The 18,391-nt window shown below is 47.5% G+C and overlaps 3 protein-coding genes across 3 annotated transcripts in view; 2 read left to right on the top strand and 1 right to left on the bottom strand.

Annotated features, from left to right (window-relative positions):
- The window catches only part of LOC123670261, a 68,112-nt gene extending 55,213 nt beyond the window's left edge, over positions 1-12,899 (top strand). Inside the window, exons 44-78 of the mRNA XM_045603804.1 lie at positions 2,419-2,671; positions 2,716-2,847; positions 2,892-3,023; positions 3,068-3,199; positions 3,244-3,375; positions 3,420-3,551; positions 3,596-3,727; positions 3,772-3,903; positions 3,948-4,079; positions 4,124-4,255; positions 4,300-4,431; positions 4,476-4,607; positions 4,652-4,783; positions 4,828-4,959; positions 5,004-5,135; positions 5,180-5,311; positions 5,356-5,487; positions 5,532-5,663; positions 5,708-5,839; positions 5,884-6,015; positions 6,060-6,191; positions 6,236-6,367; positions 6,412-6,543; positions 6,588-6,719; positions 6,764-6,895; positions 6,940-7,071; positions 7,116-7,247; positions 7,292-7,423; positions 7,468-7,599; positions 7,644-7,775; positions 7,820-7,941; positions 8,487-8,690; positions 9,346-9,472; positions 11,817-11,939; positions 12,528-12,899. Coding sequence (XP_045459760.1) covers positions 2,419-2,671; positions 2,716-2,847; positions 2,892-3,023; positions 3,068-3,199; positions 3,244-3,375; positions 3,420-3,551; positions 3,596-3,727; positions 3,772-3,903; positions 3,948-4,079; positions 4,124-4,255; positions 4,300-4,431; positions 4,476-4,607; positions 4,652-4,783; positions 4,828-4,959; positions 5,004-5,135; positions 5,180-5,311; positions 5,356-5,487; positions 5,532-5,663; positions 5,708-5,839; positions 5,884-6,015; positions 6,060-6,191; positions 6,236-6,367; positions 6,412-6,543; positions 6,588-6,719; positions 6,764-6,895; positions 6,940-7,071; positions 7,116-7,247; positions 7,292-7,423; positions 7,468-7,599; positions 7,644-7,775; positions 7,820-7,941; positions 8,487-8,690; positions 9,346-9,472; positions 11,817-11,939; positions 12,528-12,824 — 4,954 coding nt within the window. The 3' untranslated portion in view covers positions 12,825-12,899. The remainder of the gene's footprint in view (positions 1-2,418; positions 2,672-2,715; positions 2,848-2,891; positions 3,024-3,067; positions 3,200-3,243; positions 3,376-3,419; positions 3,552-3,595; positions 3,728-3,771; positions 3,904-3,947; positions 4,080-4,123; positions 4,256-4,299; positions 4,432-4,475; positions 4,608-4,651; positions 4,784-4,827; positions 4,960-5,003; positions 5,136-5,179; positions 5,312-5,355; positions 5,488-5,531; positions 5,664-5,707; positions 5,840-5,883; positions 6,016-6,059; positions 6,192-6,235; positions 6,368-6,411; positions 6,544-6,587; positions 6,720-6,763; positions 6,896-6,939; positions 7,072-7,115; positions 7,248-7,291; positions 7,424-7,467; positions 7,600-7,643; positions 7,776-7,819; positions 7,942-8,486; positions 8,691-9,345; positions 9,473-11,816; positions 11,940-12,527) is intronic.
- An 854-nt stretch (positions 12,900-13,753) lies between these two features.
- LOC123655047 (30S ribosomal protein S11) lies at positions 13,754-15,012 on the top strand. Its single transcript, XM_045590894.1, has 4 exons — positions 13,754-14,008; positions 14,123-14,354; positions 14,574-14,639; positions 14,845-15,012. The coding sequence occupies exons 1-4, from the start codon at positions 13,839-13,841 to the stop codon at positions 14,950-14,952; spliced, it is 576 nt and encodes a 191-aa protein (XP_045446850.1). The 5' UTR covers positions 13,754-13,838; the 3' UTR covers positions 14,953-15,012.
- Positions 15,001-17,472, bottom strand: LOC123655035 (proline-rich protein PRCC). Its single transcript, XM_045590886.1, has 6 exons — positions 17,205-17,472; positions 16,918-17,123; positions 16,724-16,777; positions 16,059-16,517; positions 15,435-15,650; positions 15,001-15,140 (listed from the first exon to the last, which is right to left on the bottom strand). Exons 1-6 carry the CDS (start codon positions 17,293-17,295, stop codon positions 15,054-15,056), a joined length of 1,113 nt encoding a protein of 370 aa, XP_045446842.1. The 5' UTR covers positions 17,296-17,472; the 3' UTR covers positions 15,001-15,053.
- Positions 17,473-18,391: the final 919 nt, after the last annotated feature.

Genomic DNA, 18,391 nt, shown 5'->3' with positions numbered 1-18,391 from the left:
AATTCAAAGATAACGGATAAGGGAATTGTATACGATTTTGTTTTCTAGTAAACGAACATGTATAGTACTTTGAGACGTTAAGACCAAGCTTTTTCTTTGAGCAGTAGTCTTGGAAACTATGCAGGTCTTTCTGCAAAATATAAGCATCTTCGACTGAACTTATTTGCTTCATGATCCTAACTTCGTTGGCATATAAAAGAATTTTGGAGTACTGAATATATCTAGAGATGTCATTTATAAAAATATTGAATAGGAATGGCCCCAATAAAGATTCTTGAGGCACTCCAGAGTTTATCCCCATTGCTCTAGACGTGTATCCATTTAACACCACAGTTTAGCACCTACCCTCAATGTAGGACTTAAACCACCTGAAGAGATTACCCCTGATTCCGGCCAATGATAACTTGCACAATAAGATCACGTGGTCTATACGATCGAAACATTTACTATAATCAGTATACACCATACAGACTGACAAAAAATCACTATATAAAACGAGATTCGAGATGGTGGATCTACCCCTTATGAATCCATGCTGATGTCCACTAAAACTATTTTTTAAATGGAAATATAATTGTGTATAAACGAGTTTTTCAAATATTTTTGCAAAACAACATAGTTTGGAGATTGGTCGGTAATTTTCTACTTTGTTTCTGGCACCTTTTTTGTAAATGGGCGTTATGTAGGTAGATTTCCAGATCGTTGGAATTGATCCGGAATTCAGTAAGCGTCGAAACAAGATGGATAGTGGAAGGGTAAGGCTTTTAGCGCATTTAGCTATAAAAATTGGGTGAATATGGTCCGGGCCTGCAGATTTATTAATATTAACACGTTTCAGTAGATCCAGCACGTCATTTGTTCGAATCGAGATACTAGTGATATCCACCAATGATGGCTCTGTTGATTCTGGTATAAGCATTTCTGAGATACCACCACTGAATTTTTCTAGAAAGTTGATTCTAATATAATCACCGAACATGTCACAAATCTGTTGTTCGTCACCATACGACAGCGAACCAAAACACATAACTTCTGTAAAGTAGATATCCCAGGTGTGGTACCATGTTAAGGAAACAAGGATCTGATGATGGGATCCCAGAGGAATCGAGGGGGAAACCCTTGAAAATCCTCATAACTTTTACTGGATGTACCGATTTTGATGATTTTTAATTTAATCGAAAGCCGATGTTTATCATGTGGTCACATTTAAATTTCATCGAGGCCTGATTACAACTTTTGGAGTAATCTTTGATAATGCGTATTTACTTGACAATTTTTTCGTCTACTTACGTTGTATTACTTGTCGATGTAATTGAAGTCGGTTTTTTTTCGTTTGCCAGCAAAAACAATTAGTATTAAACTTAGAAAATAATTTGGCTTTTTCTTTAATTATCTTTATTAAGGAAGTAGTATACCATGGGGGAGACTTTCCAAGGGATATTTCGCGTTTCCTTGGAATAATATACTTAGTGTGTAACTGATACATTGTATCATAGAAGTAAGTCACCCCCTCCTCCAGCGTCCTGCAATTAAACTCACAGTGCCAATCTATGTGATCGATTTCCTCTCAGATTTTATCAAAATCGGCCTGGTTATATTTAAATTTAGTACGTTCTCGGGCTGGGAGACTAGGGACTCTAAGAAATTTAGCCGATATACACAGATCGATGGTGTGGATCTTCTTAGACTAACGGATGGGCACAACCAGAGAACTCAACAATATCGTTGGACAGCACTAGGTCTAGTATCTAGGATAATAAATTTATCACAAGGATTTTGGGTAACTATGTTCAGGAGACTATTGGAAAAGTTGAAGTTTAAAAGTTTCTTGCTAACATTCGGTATACTATCTTAGTTTGTAATGTATGAACTGAGGTAGGGAACTGCCGGAAATATCCTGCTTAAGATCTGTTGCGGCCGGACTGGGGCCGAAGAAGATCACAGTAAAGTAATACTGCTTTCGAGCAGTGCAGTGGTCAGTTAGGTGACCAGAGCTTAAAATATATAAGTAGTAATTTTTTAATTGTGCAACTATCTTAACTTACTGTTAATTTATTTATGTATTTTTTATTTACAATATTATTTAAAATTATAACTATGGCGCAGCAGAACTGCAAACTGACAATATTGGACAAAGTGGAGGTACATAAAACAATAGTTATAGAAAGCTAATAGTAATATACATTAAGGGACCAGACGGTTACACTATACCATATCATATACTCATCAGCATCATTAGCTCAGCCTATTGCAGTCCACTGCTGGACATAGGCCTCCCCAAGTTCGCGTCAGACTATACTCGTATTCGTTCAAAACAGATTTAAATTTACAACTCAATTTTCTCAGATTTTGATATGTATAGTTAGTTATATCGTACTCGAGTACGGCAGCACGCTAGATAGAATGTCCCGCCCGCAGCGACACGGGCGCGGCGGTGCAGCGCCTGGCGCAGTTCCAGGCGGCGGGCGCGCGTTTGCCCGACGCCACGCTAGAGCGCGGGCGAGCGCTGGGCGGGCGCGCGCCGGGCCCGCGCGCGCAGCTCAGCGTGCTGGCGCTGGCCGCGCGCCTCGCGCCCGCCGAGCTGCGCCAGCTGGCCGCCGCCGCGCGCGCCCTGCTGCGCGCCGACTGCCCGCAGCTCGACTGCGACGTCATCGGCGGTACGTACATACATGTAACACGCCCGACTGACGCCTGCCCGCCGGCCCGCGCGCGCAGCTCAGCGTGCTGGCGCTGGCCGCGCGCCTCGCGCCCGCCGAGCTGCGCCAGCTGGCCGCCGCCGCGCGCGCCCTGCTGCGCGCCGACTGCCCGCAGCTCGACTGCGACGTCATCGGCGGTACGTACATACATGTAACACGCCCGACTGACGCCTGCCCGCCGGCCCGCGCGCGCAGCTCAGCGTGCTGGCGCTGGCCGCGCGCCTCGCGCCCGCCGAGCTGCGCCAGCTGGCCGCCGCCGCGCGCGCCCTGCTGCGCGCCGACTGCCCGCAGCTCGACTGCGACGTCATCGGCGGTACGTACATACATGTAACACGCCCGACTGACGCCTGCCCGCCGGCCCGCGCGCGCAGCTCAGCGTGCTGGCGCTGGCCGCGCGCCTCGCGCCCGCCGAGCTGCGCCAGCTGGCCGCCGCCGCGCGCGCCCTGCTGCGCGCCGACTGCCCGCAGCTCGACTGCGACGTCATCGGCGGTACGTACATACATGTAACACGCCCGACTGACGCCTGCCCGCCGGCCCGCGCGCGCAGCTCAGCGTGCTGGCGCTGGCCGCGCGCCTCGCGCCCGCCGAGCTGCGCCAGCTGGCCGCCGCCGCGCGCGCCCTGCTGCGCGCCGACTGCCCGCAGCTCGACTGCGACGTCATCGGCGGTACGTACATACATGTAACACGCCCGACTGACGCCTGCCCGCCGGCCCGCGCGCGCAGCTCAGCGTGCTGGCGCTGGCCGCGCGCCTCGCGCCCGCCGAGCTGCGCCAGCTGGCCGCCGCCGCGCGCGCCCTGCTGCGCGCCGACTGCCCGCAGCTCGACTGCGACGTCATCGGCGGTACGTACATACATGTAACACGCCCGACTGACGCCTGCCCGCCGGCCCGCGCGCGCAGCTCAGCGTGCTGGCGCTGGCCGCGCGCCTCGCGCCCGCCGAGCTGCGCCAGCTGGCCGCCGCCGCGCGCGCCCTGCTGCGCGCCGACTGCCCGCAGCTCGACTGCGACGTCATCGGCGGTACGTACATACATGTAACACGCCCGACTGACGCCTGCCCGCCGGCCCGCGCGCGCAGCTCAGCGTGCTGGCGCTGGCCGCGCGCCTCGCGCCCGCCGAGCTGCGCCAGCTGGCCGCCGCCGCGCGCGCCCTGCTGCGCGCCGACTGCCCGCAGCTCGACTGCGACGTCATCGGCGGTACGTACATACATGTAACACGCCCGACTGACGCCTGCCCGCCGGCCCGCGCGCGCAGCTCAGCGTGCTGGCGCTGGCCGCGCGCCTCGCGCCCGCCGAGCTGCGCCAGCTGGCCGCCGCCGCGCGCGCCCTGCTGCGCGCCGACTGCCCGCAGCTCGACTGCGACGTCATCGGCGGTACGTACATACATGTAACACGCCCGACTGACGCCTGCCCGCCGGCCCGCGCGCGCAGCTCAGCGTGCTGGCGCTGGCCGCGCGCCTCGCGCCCGCCGAGCTGCGCCAGCTGGCCGCCGCCGCGCGCGCCCTGCTGCGCGCCGACTGCCCGCAGCTCGACTGCGACGTCATCGGCGGTACGTACATACATGTAACACGCCCGACTGACGCCTGCCCGCCGGCCCGCGCGCGCAGCTCAGCGTGCTGGCGCTGGCCGCGCGCCTCGCGCCCGCCGAGCTGCGCCAGCTGGCCGCCGCCGCGCGCGCCCTGCTGCGCGCCGACTGCCCGCAGCTCGACTGCGACGTCATCGGCGGTACGTACATACATGTAACACGCCCGACTGACGCCTGCCCGCCGGCCCGCGCGCGCAGCTCAGCGTGCTGGCGCTGGCCGCGCGCCTCGCGCCCGCCGAGCTGCGCCAGCTGGCCGCCGCCGCGCGCGCCCTGCTGCGCGCCGACTGCCCGCAGCTCGACTGCGACGTCATCGGCGGTACGTACATACATGTAACACGCCCGACTGACGCCTGCCCGCCGGCCCGCGCGCGCAGCTCAGCGTGCTGGCGCTGGCCGCGCGCCTCGCGCCCGCCGAGCTGCGCCAGCTGGCCGCCGCCGCGCGCGCCCTGCTGCGCGCCGACTGCCCGCAGCTCGACTGCGACGTCATCGGCGGTACGTACATACATGTAACACGCCCGACTGACGCCTGCCCGCCGGCCCGCGCGCGCAGCTCAGCGTGCTGGCGCTGGCCGCGCGCCTCGCGCCCGCCGAGCTGCGCCAGCTGGCCGCCGCCGCGCGCGCCCTGCTGCGCGCCGACTGCCCGCAGCTCGACTGCGACGTCATCGGCGGTACGTACATACATGTAACACGCCCGACTGACGCCTGCCCGCCGGCCCGCGCGCGCAGCTCAGCGTGCTGGCGCTGGCCGCGCGCCTCGCGCCCGCCGAGCTGCGCCAGCTGGCCGCCGCCGCGCGCGCCCTGCTGCGCGCCGACTGCCCGCAGCTCGACTGCGACGTCATCGGCGGTACGTACATACATGTAACACGCCCGACTGACGCCTGCCCGCCGGCCCGCGCGCGCAGCTCAGCGTGCTGGCGCTGGCCGCGCGCCTCGCGCCCGCCGAGCTGCGCCAGCTGGCCGCCGCCGCGCGCGCCCTGCTGCGCGCCGACTGCCCGCAGCTCGACTGCGACGTCATCGGCGGTACGTACATACATGTAACACGCCCGACTGACGCCTGCCCGCCGGCCCGCGCGCGCAGCTCAGCGTGCTGGCGCTGGCCGCGCGCCTCGCGCCCGCCGAGCTGCGCCAGCTGGCCGCCGCCGCGCGCGCCCTGCTGCGCGCCGACTGCCCGCAGCTCGACTGCGACGTCATCGGCGGTACGTACATACATGTAACACGCCCGACTGACGCCTGCCCGCCGGCCCGCGCGCGCAGCTCAGCGTGCTGGCGCTGGCCGCGCGCCTCGCGCCCGCCGAGCTGCGCCAGCTGGCCGCCGCCGCGCGCGCCCTGCTGCGCGCCGACTGCCCGCAGCTCGACTGCGACGTCATCGGCGGTACGTACATACATGTAACACGCCCGACTGACGCCTGCCCGCCGGCCCGCGCGCGCAGCTCAGCGTGCTGGCGCTGGCCGCGCGCCTCGCGCCCGCCGAGCTGCGCCAGCTGGCCGCCGCCGCGCGCGCCCTGCTGCGCGCCGACTGCCCGCAGCTCGACTGCGACGTCATCGGCGGTACGTACATACATGTAACACGCCCGACTGACGCCTGCCCGCCGGCCCGCGCGCGCAGCTCAGCGTGCTGGCGCTGGCCGCGCGCCTCGCGCCCGCCGAGCTGCGCCAGCTGGCCGCCGCCGCGCGCGCCCTGCTGCGCGCCGACTGCCCGCAGCTCGACTGCGACGTCATCGGCGGTACGTACATACATGTAACACGCCCGACTGACGCCTGCCCGCCGGCCCGCGCGCGCAGCTCAGCGTGCTGGCGCTGGCCGCGCGCCTCGCGCCCGCCGAGCTGCGCCAGCTGGCCGCCGCCGCGCGCGCCCTGCTGCGCGCCGACTGCCCGCAGCTCGACTGCGACGTCATCGGCGGTACGTACATACATGTAACACGCCCGACTGACGCCTGCCCGCCGGCCCGCGCGCGCAGCTCAGCGTGCTGGCGCTGGCCGCGCGCCTCGCGCCCGCCGAGCTGCGCCAGCTGGCCGCCGCCGCGCGCGCCCTGCTGCGCGCCGACTGCCCGCAGCTCGACTGCGACGTCATCGGCGGTACGTACATACATGTAACACGCCCGACTGACGCCTGCCCGCCGGCCCGCGCGCGCAGCTCAGCGTGCTGGCGCTGGCCGCGCGCCTCGCGCCCGCCGAGCTGCGCCAGCTGGCCGCCGCCGCGCGCGCCCTGCTGCGCGCCGACTGCCCGCAGCTCGACTGCGACGTCATCGGCGGTACGTACATACATGTAACACGCCCGACTGACGCCTGCCCGCCGGCCCGCGCGCGCAGCTCAGCGTGCTGGCGCTGGCCGCGCGCCTCGCGCCCGCCGAGCTGCGCCAGCTGGCCGCCGCCGCGCGCGCCCTGCTGCGCGCCGACTGCCCGCAGCTCGACTGCGACGTCATCGGCGGTACGTACATACATGTAACACGCCCGACTGACGCCTGCCCGCCGGCCCGCGCGCGCAGCTCAGCGTGCTGGCGCTGGCCGCGCGCCTCGCGCCCGCCGAGCTGCGCCAGCTGGCCGCCGCCGCGCGCGCCCTGCTGCGCGCCGACTGCCCGCAGCTCGACTGCGACGTCATCGGCGGTACGTACATACATGTAACACGCCCGACTGACGCCTGCCCGCCGGCCCGCGCGCGCAGCTCAGCGTGCTGGCGCTGGCCGCGCGCCTCGCGCCCGCCGAGCTGCGCCAGCTGGCCGCCGCCGCGCGCGCCCTGCTGCGCGCCGACTGCCCGCAGCTCGACTGCGACGTCATCGGCGGTACGTACATACATGTAACACGCCCGACTGACGCCTGCCCGCCGGCCCGCGCGCGCAGCTCAGCGTGCTGGCGCTGGCCGCGCGCCTCGCGCCCGCCGAGCTGCGCCAGCTGGCCGCCGCCGCGCGCGCCCTGCTGCGCGCCGACTGCCCGCAGCTCGACTGCGACGTCATCGGCGGTACGTACATACATGTAACACGCCCGACTGACGCCTGCCCGCCGGCCCGCGCGCGCAGCTCAGCGTGCTGGCGCTGGCCGCGCGCCTCGCGCCCGCCGAGCTGCGCCAGCTGGCCGCCGCCGCGCGCGCCCTGCTGCGCGCCGACTGCCCGCAGCTCGACTGCGACGTCATCGGCGGTACGTACATACATGTAACACGCCCGACTGACGCCTGCCCGCCGGCCCGCGCGCGCAGCTCAGCGTGCTGGCGCTGGCCGCGCGCCTCGCGCCCGCCGAGCTGCGCCAGCTGGCCGCCGCCGCGCGCGCCCTGCTGCGCGCCGACTGCCCGCAGCTCGACTGCGACGTCATCGGCGGTACGTACATACATGTAACACGCCCGACTGACGCCTGCCCGCCGGCCCGCGCGCGCAGCTCAGCGTGCTGGCGCTGGCCGCGCGCCTCGCGCCCGCCGAGCTGCGCCAGCTGGCCGCCGCCGCGCGCGCCCTGCTGCGCGCCGACTGCCCGCAGCTCGACTGCGACGTCATCGGCGGTACGTACATACATGTAACACGCCCGACTGACGCCTGCCCGCCGGCCCGCGCGCGCAGCTCAGCGTGCTGGCGCTGGCCGCGCGCCTCGCGCCCGCCGAGCTGCGCCAGCTGGCCGCCGCCGCGCGCGCCCTGCTGCGCGCCGACTGCCCGCAGCTCGACTGCGACGTCATCGGCGGTACGTACATACATGCTGGCGCTGGTTGCTCTGACGACTGTTTTTTTTTTGCGTCGATTGGCCGCATCTCCCGTCCGTGTCTACAATTTTTTTTTGCTCGTTTTTGTTTTGTTTTTTTACTTAACATAATAAAACATTTTTTATCTTCACCTTTTATGACAGTCACCGCTTTGACTGTTCACCGTTTTGACTGTTCACCGCTTTGACTGGTCACCGCTTGACTGTTTTTATTTCACTTATATTGTTTCCTTAAAGTGTAAACTCCAGTCGCATGTCGGAGCTATTAGCTTTTTTACATTCTTTGCTTATTCAATAAAAATATTGAAAAACTTAAAAGAGCTTGCAAGATGTAGTATCATTTTTTTGATGCAGTATCATTTTTTTTTTATTTACCGCTGTCTATCAAACTAGCATACGATCCACCCGATATCGGCTTATACCGTAACCAGTAACCTATATGGACGTCTGCAAAACCAAGAACGTCAACTACTAATATGGCTATAGCTCAAGCTAGAAATAAAGTCGTTTACGTACTTTTTACCACATTAGTTTAGAATTGACTTATTATAATGTAAGACAAATGTATTGTACATTGGTTAATGAAATGCACTTTTTTTTAAATTGTTTAGATGAGAGTTTGCTGACACCGGAGGGTCGGTACGAGGTCTACGAGAAGTTGTTAAGTTTGTGCCAAACCTCCCAGCAGAATAAGACGCTGGTAGACTTGCTCGCCTGCTGGCCGCCGACATACAGGTATTTATTATGGCCTACACCTAAACTTCATTTATTTGTCCCATGAAGCGTAATACGACTGAATTAGCCATAGGTAACCCACAGACTATACAATGTTATTGATAGTCCTAAAGTACCAACGGGTACTCCAATTCGGATAATTTTTAGTCCGACAATTTTTAATGTCAAGTAAAAGTAGAAAAAAATGTTCAAGTTTCTGTTAATTTTTTTAAGTGACCTGTATTTGAATTTGGTACTTTAAGAAATTTCTAATATTTAATTTTTCGTTAAGTATCAAACGTCTTTCTTATTTCTAAATTTTCTTAATAATTAAAAGCCTAACAATTTTATTCTAAACCAAAGAAACTCTAACCCTAAATAATGTTAATTTCCGTCAAAACTAATAAAGTAATTTCCGAGTTTATATGACATATATTTATTTATATTCAAAGATTATTCTTTAACAAGTAATATGGACTGAAAATGAATAAATAAATACGATTTACATCAACCTCCTCGACTCAATGCCTGTTATAAATATGTATCATACACCGAAATTCGGGGTGAAAATCGAATCCACAACACCTGGAGCAGAAAGCACGGCCATCACAAATTGCTTCAATGGACCAGAAGTCAGTTAGAAATATGTATATCTAATTAAAGTTATATATTAAAGGAGTGAGGGCGAGGGACGCGGCCTGCACTGCGAATTTGTGCACCACTTGCTCACTTCGAACCATGACCAGAAGGAAAACCTGATACTCATTAAGATGCTGCATACACGACCACTGCTTTCGGAGGAAGTGAGAAATTACCTTATTTAATTTAAAACATAACCATATACTGTGTCGTTTGAGCAAATATTTTTTCAATGCATCACCTGAAGGCTTCGTCCTTTTATAGTCATTCACTACCTATATATGTGTAATATATATAGGGGATTATTTTGTGCTTCTAGAGATATTCGATCGTGTTTTATCGCTGCCACACACCTCCTAAATAACTATTATATATAAGAAATATATAATAACTAGCTGTGCCCGCGGCTTCGCCCGCGTTGAAATCAGTTTGTCACAAAGTTTTCCCGGCAAACTTCCAGTGAAACTCTCATCAAAATCGGCTTTGCCGTTCCGTAAACCTTCCTCTTGAAGCCCTCTCTCCATTTGTGAAACCGCATGAAAATCCGTTAAGTAGATTTTGAGGGAATCGGTCACATACGCTTTTGGGAACTTTGTTTTATAATACACTAACTGTTGCCCGCGACTACGTCCGCGTGGTTATGAAGATATGCATTACTATTAAGATGCTTAACGCAAATTATTTTTTTATTTCAGTCACTTGAAATGCTTATCACTGAGTAACTTTTTCAAAGGCACAATTTAGTATAATTTAATAGTTATTTTTATAAAACCTCTCTATACACCACATTTTTAGTTTTATTTTCAGGCTGCAATATGAATAACCTATCAGGCGAACTTGTTGCTACTGTATATGTTTCATACAAACTATCAACCCCAATTAAACCCCCTTAGCGATGGAATATCGCAAAATCCGTTCTTAGCGGACGTCTACTAACTATAATCTACCTCCCTGCCAAATTTCATCTTTGTCCATCTTGGATGGATGGACCATCCAGCGGTTTTTGAGTTCTCGTGATGTCAATCAGTGACCTTTCTCTTTTATATATATAGATTACGATGTATTATTTGGACACTTCCTCGCCATCTATAGAGCATACATTTTAAATTTCAAGTCTCTTACCTTAATAACATATGACTTTCATATAAACTTCCAACCCCCGTTTTATCCCCTTATGGATCGAGTTTCGTAAAATCCGTTCTCAGTGGATGTTTACGCCCTATAAAGAACCTATCTGCAAAATCTCAAGTTTGTATCTGTTATAGTTTCAGAGATTTCGTGATGAGTGTGTCAACCTACCATACCCCATTTTAACCCCAAAAGGGAGTTGATTTCTAAAGATACATTATTTGAACACATTCTCAACATCTATAGAGCATACATTTTAAATTTCAAGTCTCTTCCTCCAAAAACATAGGACTTTCATACAAACTTCCAACCCCCGTTTTATCCCCTTAGGGGTAGAGTTTCATAAAATTCGTTCTTAGCAAATGTATACGCCCTATAAGAAACGTACCTGCCAAATTTCAAGTTTGTAGGTATTATAGTTTCGGAGATTTCGTGATGAGTGAATCAACCTACCATCCCCCGTTTTAACCCCAAAACGGAGTTGATTTCTAAATATACATTATTTGGACACCTTCTCACTATCTATAGAGCATACATTTTAAATTTCAAGTATCTTACTTCAAAAACATAGGACTTTCATACAAACTTCCAAACCCCGTTTTACCCCCTTAGTGGTCGAGTTTTGTAAAACCCGTTCTTAGCGAATGTCTACGCCCTATAAGAAGCCTATCTGCCAAATTTCAAGTTTGTAGGTGTTATAGTTTCGGAGATTTCGTAATGAGTGAGTAAACCTACCATCCCCCGTTTTAACCCCAAAAGGGAGTTGATTTCTAAATATTCATTATTTGAACACCTTCTCATCATCTATAAGGTATACATTTTAAATTTCAAGTCTCTTACTTTAAAAACATGGGACTTTCATACAAACTTCCAACCCCCTTTTTACCCCCTTAAGGGTCGAATTTTGTAAAATTCGTTCTTAGCGGATGTCTACGCCCTATAAGGAGCCTTTCTGCCAAATTTCAAGTTTGTAACTGTTATAGTTTCGGAGATTTCGTGATCAGTGAGCCGACCTACTATCCCCCGTTTTAACCCAAAAAGGGGTTGATTTCTAAAGATACATTATTTGGACACCTTTTCACCATCTATCTATAGAGCTTACATTTTAAATTTCAAGTCTCTTACGTCAAAAACATGGGACTCTCATACAAACTTCCAACCCCCATTTTACCCCCTTAGGGGTTGAGTTTCGTAAAATCCGTTCTTAGCGGATGTCTACGTCCTATAAGGAGCCTACTTGCCAAATTTCAAGTTTGTAGGTGTTATAGTTTCGGAGATTTCGTGATGAATGACCTTTCGCGTTTATATATATTATTATAGATAAATACTCAACTACAAACAGGCTATATTTATTAATTTAAATGTTTTATTTTCCTTCAGGAAGTCGATTGGATAACGAAGAACGTAGAGTGTTCCTCGTTGGCGAATGTAGTTTGGGTGATACTACTCAACAAGTGCGAGAATACTGAAAAACTTATTAGAAGTTATGTCTTAGAGCACAAGGTAGATTAAATATGGCTACGCAAATAAATAATATCGAAAGAAGTAATTTACACTAACCATTAATTTATTTTAATAAAAGTATTGTCAGTAAAAGATAATAAATACTAACTGAGGTAAGGCATAGTAGCATATCCTGCTCAAAATCTGGAGCAGACCAACTGAGGTATTACCTCGATCGTACAGAAGACCACAGCTAAATAATACTGCTTTCAAACAGTTTTGTGTTCTTGTGGTGAATAAGGTGACCAGAGCTCCTGGGGGGATTGGGGATAGGTTCGTTAACGCGCTTGCGATGCTTCTGATGTTGCAGGCATCTATAGGCTACGGAAAACGCTTACCATCAGGTGAGCCGTACTTTTTTTCCCACCCTAGCTGTATAAAAATATATAAATATATATATATGCATTATCGCTCTTAGAGGTATTTAGAGGCGTTGAAAAAGGAGATAGGAGGGCTATTATAATTAAATCTATAACAGTGTTCAAATTGTAAATAACTGTTGCTGTCAAGTTCTTAGTAACTATTAATTTCCCCTCTGCATTTCTGTTAGATGCATTATTATGTTTAAAGCATGTTTTTTAATTTCAGAATTTAATTCGAGAACAACAATTCGAAGATGAATTAATCAAAGAGATATTAGACCACGGTTACTTTATCAAAATGGTGTCTACTCCCGTATACACGTTTATAATTCAATATATACTTCAAAATGAAGCTTTGAACAGGGATGGTAACGTATATAATGCAAAGTGGGCGACTAAAGAACTAGTAAAGGCTAATTATATCGCCGAAGCTGGTACTTTGCGGCTCTTGTGTGACAGCGTTCCGTCTGCCCTTCGCGGCTTCTCACAGTCGGTGTTGTGTGGCAGGAATATGCCTAAGTAAAATGTTATAATGGTGTCTATATTTATATCAGGTGTCTGTTGTTAAACAATATTTAATAAATTATTATTAATCAATTGTTGGATTTAATTTTTATTTTATTAATTTCACCTATTTGCCTTTATTAGATATTTTTTTCTTAGCACTAGCAGCATGGTAGATTAAGATCCGATCCTTCTCCTACACGCGGAAAAATGCCTATGTCCAGCACTGGGATGTTAAAGGCTGAATTGTAGACTTTTTTCTTTAATTTATAATCATTGTGACAGTTCACCCCCAAAAATTTCGCACTGCATAAACTGGTGCTGGGCTCCGTTCCACTGGATAAATCGTGTATGTATCGCATATAGTATAATAATGCAAGGCCTAAAATCGATTAAATTTTAAATTTATTATCTAATTTAAAAAATAAATTAACTAATAAATTGTTTTTAAATATTTTTGTGAGTTTTTTTTTTAAATACCAAATATTAATTTCTCGGGCTTGAAGAAATTCTTTTAATATTATTAGGGCTTTATATTTATAGCAGTGCCTTCCACTTTCACACGCGTAATTTTATTATGGAAATTTTGTGATATAAAGTCACTTCACTTCAGCCTATCGCAGTCCACTGATGGACATAGACCTCCACAAGTTAACGCCAAGAATGCCGTGAACTCATGTGTGTTGCTCATGGTCACCATACTTGGCAAGCGGGTTGGTGACTGCATCATTTTGGAGCTCTACTCTCCAAATTTTATTATAATCAAGTATCTTTATTTTTTTACTTGATTTTGTGAATCATTGTATTCTTCTTCTTCTTCTTTAATTTATGGCATATCAGCGTCGCAACTGTTCGTTGTGCAACTTTCTGCCAGTGTCAAGTATGAATAGTATTCATAAAGATACGAATCCGAAGCCGAGAACAGCAAAAAAAAAATGCTTAACGTCAGCTTAATTTGACATTTGACATAATTCTTAATATATTGAGGTTATATTTTTTTTAAATTGATTTTTGGTATTTAGTTTTAGACAAAATGCTAAATCCAATTAGACATAGCGTAAGAGCGTCAATTAACAACATAGTACGATCTTTTCAAACCTCTGTGTCATTGGCGACCGAGAAATTTGATCACAAAAGGATTCCAGCAGACGATGAAGGTGTCCAAGGAGAAAAAATTATAGACCTCGATTCAGCTTTGAAATCGTACGATTTACTCTAATACTATACTAAATTTTTTAATTTAATTAATTTTTTTTTCTCTAAATAATAAAATAAACTTTTTCAATTTAAACTTTGTAAATAAATTGTAAATTTCAGAAAACAAGGATTATTTCCTACAGCCGAATCTGACAATCTTTTATTCGATGGTGTACCTTATAAAGATCTAGCAATATGTAACATCAGAGTAAGTCACAATAATACAATCTTCACCATGACCGACTCTCAAGGCCTAGTGAAAATGATTCGATCCTGTGGTATAGAAGGCTTCAAAAATACTAAAAAGGGCACTAACATTGCCGCTCAAACTACAGCTATCAATTTGGCTACAGTGAGTATGAAGATATCTTTTTCATTAATTAATAATTATTTATATTTACTTACTAGAATATGGTATGTTGCAATGTTCAACCTATTCAGTTTTTAATTTACTAATCATTAATTCAAATTAAATTCCTCTTAAATATTTTTTTAAATTATTTTACTCAATATTTTCTTATATAGCAGTTATTAAAAAATCTAGGTGAAATTTCATATTTTTTTATTTCAGAAAGCTGTTGATCGTGGAATAAAAACAATAAGAGTTAGAGTGAGAGGATTAGGTCCTGGCCGATTGGTATGCTTACATCTAATATTATTAATAACTGTATTTTTATTTATTTGTTTTTAACTAGCTATGGCCTCTGCATAAGCTGAATAGAATGAATGAACGTCATTTTGATTAATTTTTACTCTACGCTCTAACACAACAACAAATAACAATTCATGTGTTTTTTTAAGAATTTTTCAATTCTGAATTGCTCTGTTTCTTTTGTTTTCAGTCAGCAGTAAAAGGATTGCAAATGGGTGGTTTACAAATAGTCTCTGTAACTGACAACACGAGAGTATCATGGAACCCACCGAGACCAAGGAAAGCTAGAAGACTATAATTTAATAAAATATATATTTAATTAGTATCTTAGTTTATAATAAACATATTTAAAAACGAAGTTATTTATTTATTACTATTTAATTACAAACAATATAAACATTAAAAACCATATTTTGATTGTGTTTGTCTCTTTGTCATTCTATTGTTGGCCCATTGGTTCTGTAGTTCCGCTTCATTAGCTTTAGCCTGAAACAAGAAATAAAGGCATTGTAAAATAATTATGGTTAAAAATTATTACATTAACATGGCCAGTAATAATGTATTCTGCTCATTACTCACTCAGTATGTCAGTCAAACCATAAAAGATACACTTGGTACAAAATAGTCTGGAATCAAACAACAAACACTTCTAGACATAGACAAACATCTTTATGTCCCACACAAACATTTGTCATCTGTTAAGTTTGTGGCCACTGTCAATTGATGTAATCACTATTTTAATATGTTGTACTCTTAATTTGATATTTAAAATAAAATTACCTGATGAGCTAAGTATGTGATTTGATGTTTCCTTTTTTGTTGATTCGTAGGCTCGTGGCCACGTTTCTTGCTGGCTGATTGACGTTTGCTTGTGTCGTCCATGAGTCCCTTGAGGAGCATTTCTCGTGCTTCAGACAAGACTTCTTGTTGATTTATGTCCACAATCTGTATTTCTTCTCTCTTTCGTTTTCCTCGCGATCCACACAACTTTAGAATCTATTTGGTAAAATCAAATTGATCAGCATAGTAATAGTCAAAGCGTAAAGTAATAATATTTGACGATTATATTTAGATAAGGTCTGATAAGTAGTAATGTCTTAGTGGCTCTCCCCAAAGCCCAGCCTTGGAAAGCGTCTTAAATTGTCCATTTTGGTTGTTATCGTAGACACCGGGACCGACGGCTTAACGTGCTCTCCAAGGCATGGTGAGGAGACTCACAAGGGCTGCACAAACATCCATGCCACGGCAAACACCTGTATGGCCCATACAAATGTTTGTCATGTGCGGGGATTGAACCCGCAGGTCAACGCAACAGGTACAATGCATGGCTGTAATCGTTGCGCCAATGCGGCACAATCACTAATAACATTTTTATTATAATTAATTATTACAAATTGTACTCACAGCTTCCTCATCAATTTGAACATCATTATGTGAAGGTGCAGCCACATTATCTGCAACTCCTAAACCTTGTCTACTATCATAGTGCTCTTCATAGTCATTATTTTCATCTGGTTGTAGCTCAATATGGTCTTTCTTGAAATAGGACTCAATACTTCTCGGCTGCTTTTGGACAGGTTCAACAGTATTTTCTACCGGTAGCGGTAAATCTTCTACAGGTAATTCAACGGGTTTGTTAATTGAGAAGAAATCATTTTCCACTTCATCATTGTCACTCTCATCTGAGTACTCAGTAACTAAACCGTTTGAGACAGGTTTTGTTATTTTTACTGGTGGGGGAAGTTCTTTTTTCTTTGCTGTTGTAGTTTGTGGTCTTTGTGCTACTACATTCGGTATCAAAGGCCTTGATACAGATAACACGTTTCTCGGTTGGGGCAGTATACTGAGAAGGCCTGATTTTTTCTAAAAATAGAAAATATATAATCTATGATTAACATAAATCATACAAAAAATGTGAATAACAAACATATTACTAGTTCTTTATTTTTTTAAATATTTGTTAATTCTTATTAAATAACCATTTAAAATACTTTCTTAAACACAAAATTATATAGCAAATAGCAAAATTATCACATACTAATAAAATAATATAAAGTAATATTACATACCCCATTAGATACTCTGGTTTTTGAAGTAGGTGCTGTAACATCAACATCTTTGAACTGAAATGAAACAAATGACAGTAAAATATATGCAGATACATTCTATAGTACTGTATTTATAGTTTACCTGTTTCTTATTTATAATAATTAAAGCCTTTAGCATTAACAATAACATTTACATTAAAAAAAAAAATACTAACATCACTCAATGAAGGTATTGTTATTCGAGATTTTGGTTTTAAATCTGTTGTTGATTCTTTTTTATGAAGAAATTCATCATCTTCCTCTAACACAACATTCTTTTTGACTGATGGCTGTGGAAGTTTGATAAACAGGCTCTGGCTTTCCTCAGATTCTTGCGATGTTGATGTACTATTTTGTAGGATTGCCTTCTCGATCGGCATATCTGACATATAAGAAAAAGATAAATTTTATTTTATGCATATAAATACTCTTTTTACTTGTTGATAGAATAGTGTGTATTTACCAGATAATTGTTTCGCTTCAGATGCTTTAATTTCGTTTTCGTCGTCTTCATAATCACTGGAATCGCTATTATCGTAAGCAACTAAAGCCATTCTTTATTGGAATAAATAAGATTTTATATTGTTTTTCGATTTATTAGAAGCCTTAATTATACTACAAAAGTAACGTAATATTATTAGAAGCTTTTCAAAATTAAGTTTACACAGTGATCAATGATCAAAATAGACTTGAAGTATAACAAACGACATGACGTATCGAATGTCAAAGAGTATAACATATGTTTTTGTTTACAACACATTCAAGATTACAAGTTTACAGCACAATAGTCAATACAGTAGTAATACACTAACAAGATTTTAAAAAACTTGATTCAAAATTAGTTATATGTGAAACAAATTAATTTAATATCCAATGATTTAGCTCTTGGAACGTTTGTTTAATATCTGCGTTTCGTAAAATTAAAATTAATTTAAAAGCGAATCACATTCACAAAAAAATTTTAATTGGCTACAGTTGATATTATGATTGATACAGCTTAATCACGGCTTATTACGGTCTTATAGACAAGGTATTAAAACAACCAAACACCATAGTCACCACGCTGGGCAGGCGGGTTGGTGACCGCAGTACTGGTTTTGTCGTACCGAAGACGCTGCTGCCCGTCTTCAGCCTGTGTATTTCAAAGCCAACAGTTGGATGGTTATCCCGCCATCGGTCGGATTTTTAAGTTAAATGTGCCCCACATTGGGTTAGAAGGGAGGCGATCTTTCATCAGCTATTGATTGTCTTAAAGTGCACTTAAAAAACCGGCAAATTATTTATAATACGATAAACACAAAGTTTGGTTTCTTATGGAAACTGTGTGAACTAGACGACAGTGACTTTATTAGAAGCAAAGTAAATGGTTTAAAACAACTACATATATGCCACTGATTTACAAGAAACCATTGCGGAAGAATGCGTCTATTTGGCGCAGTTTTAATAATCTGACACCGAACTGAATTTTTATAGGTAGTATGAACCATGTAAAATTTTCATACTACTACTCTGAGCTCCTTAAAGCCGCAGGTCGACCTGCTCTTAACCTGCCTGCCTGACCTGACGTGCCTTAGGGAGACTCTTTAGCGCCGTCATCCACCGTGGTACTAGGCAGGAGTGAGGTGGTGTTGTTCTTTAAGAGAGGTGATA

This window comes from Melitaea cinxia, chromosome 1, assembly GCF_905220565.1.
Source record: "Melitaea cinxia chromosome 1, ilMelCinx1.1, whole genome shotgun sequence".
NCBI classification, from domain to species: domain Eukaryota; kingdom Metazoa; phylum Arthropoda; class Insecta; order Lepidoptera; family Nymphalidae; genus Melitaea; species Melitaea cinxia.
This window is presented reverse-complemented; position numbering and strand designations above follow the sequence as displayed.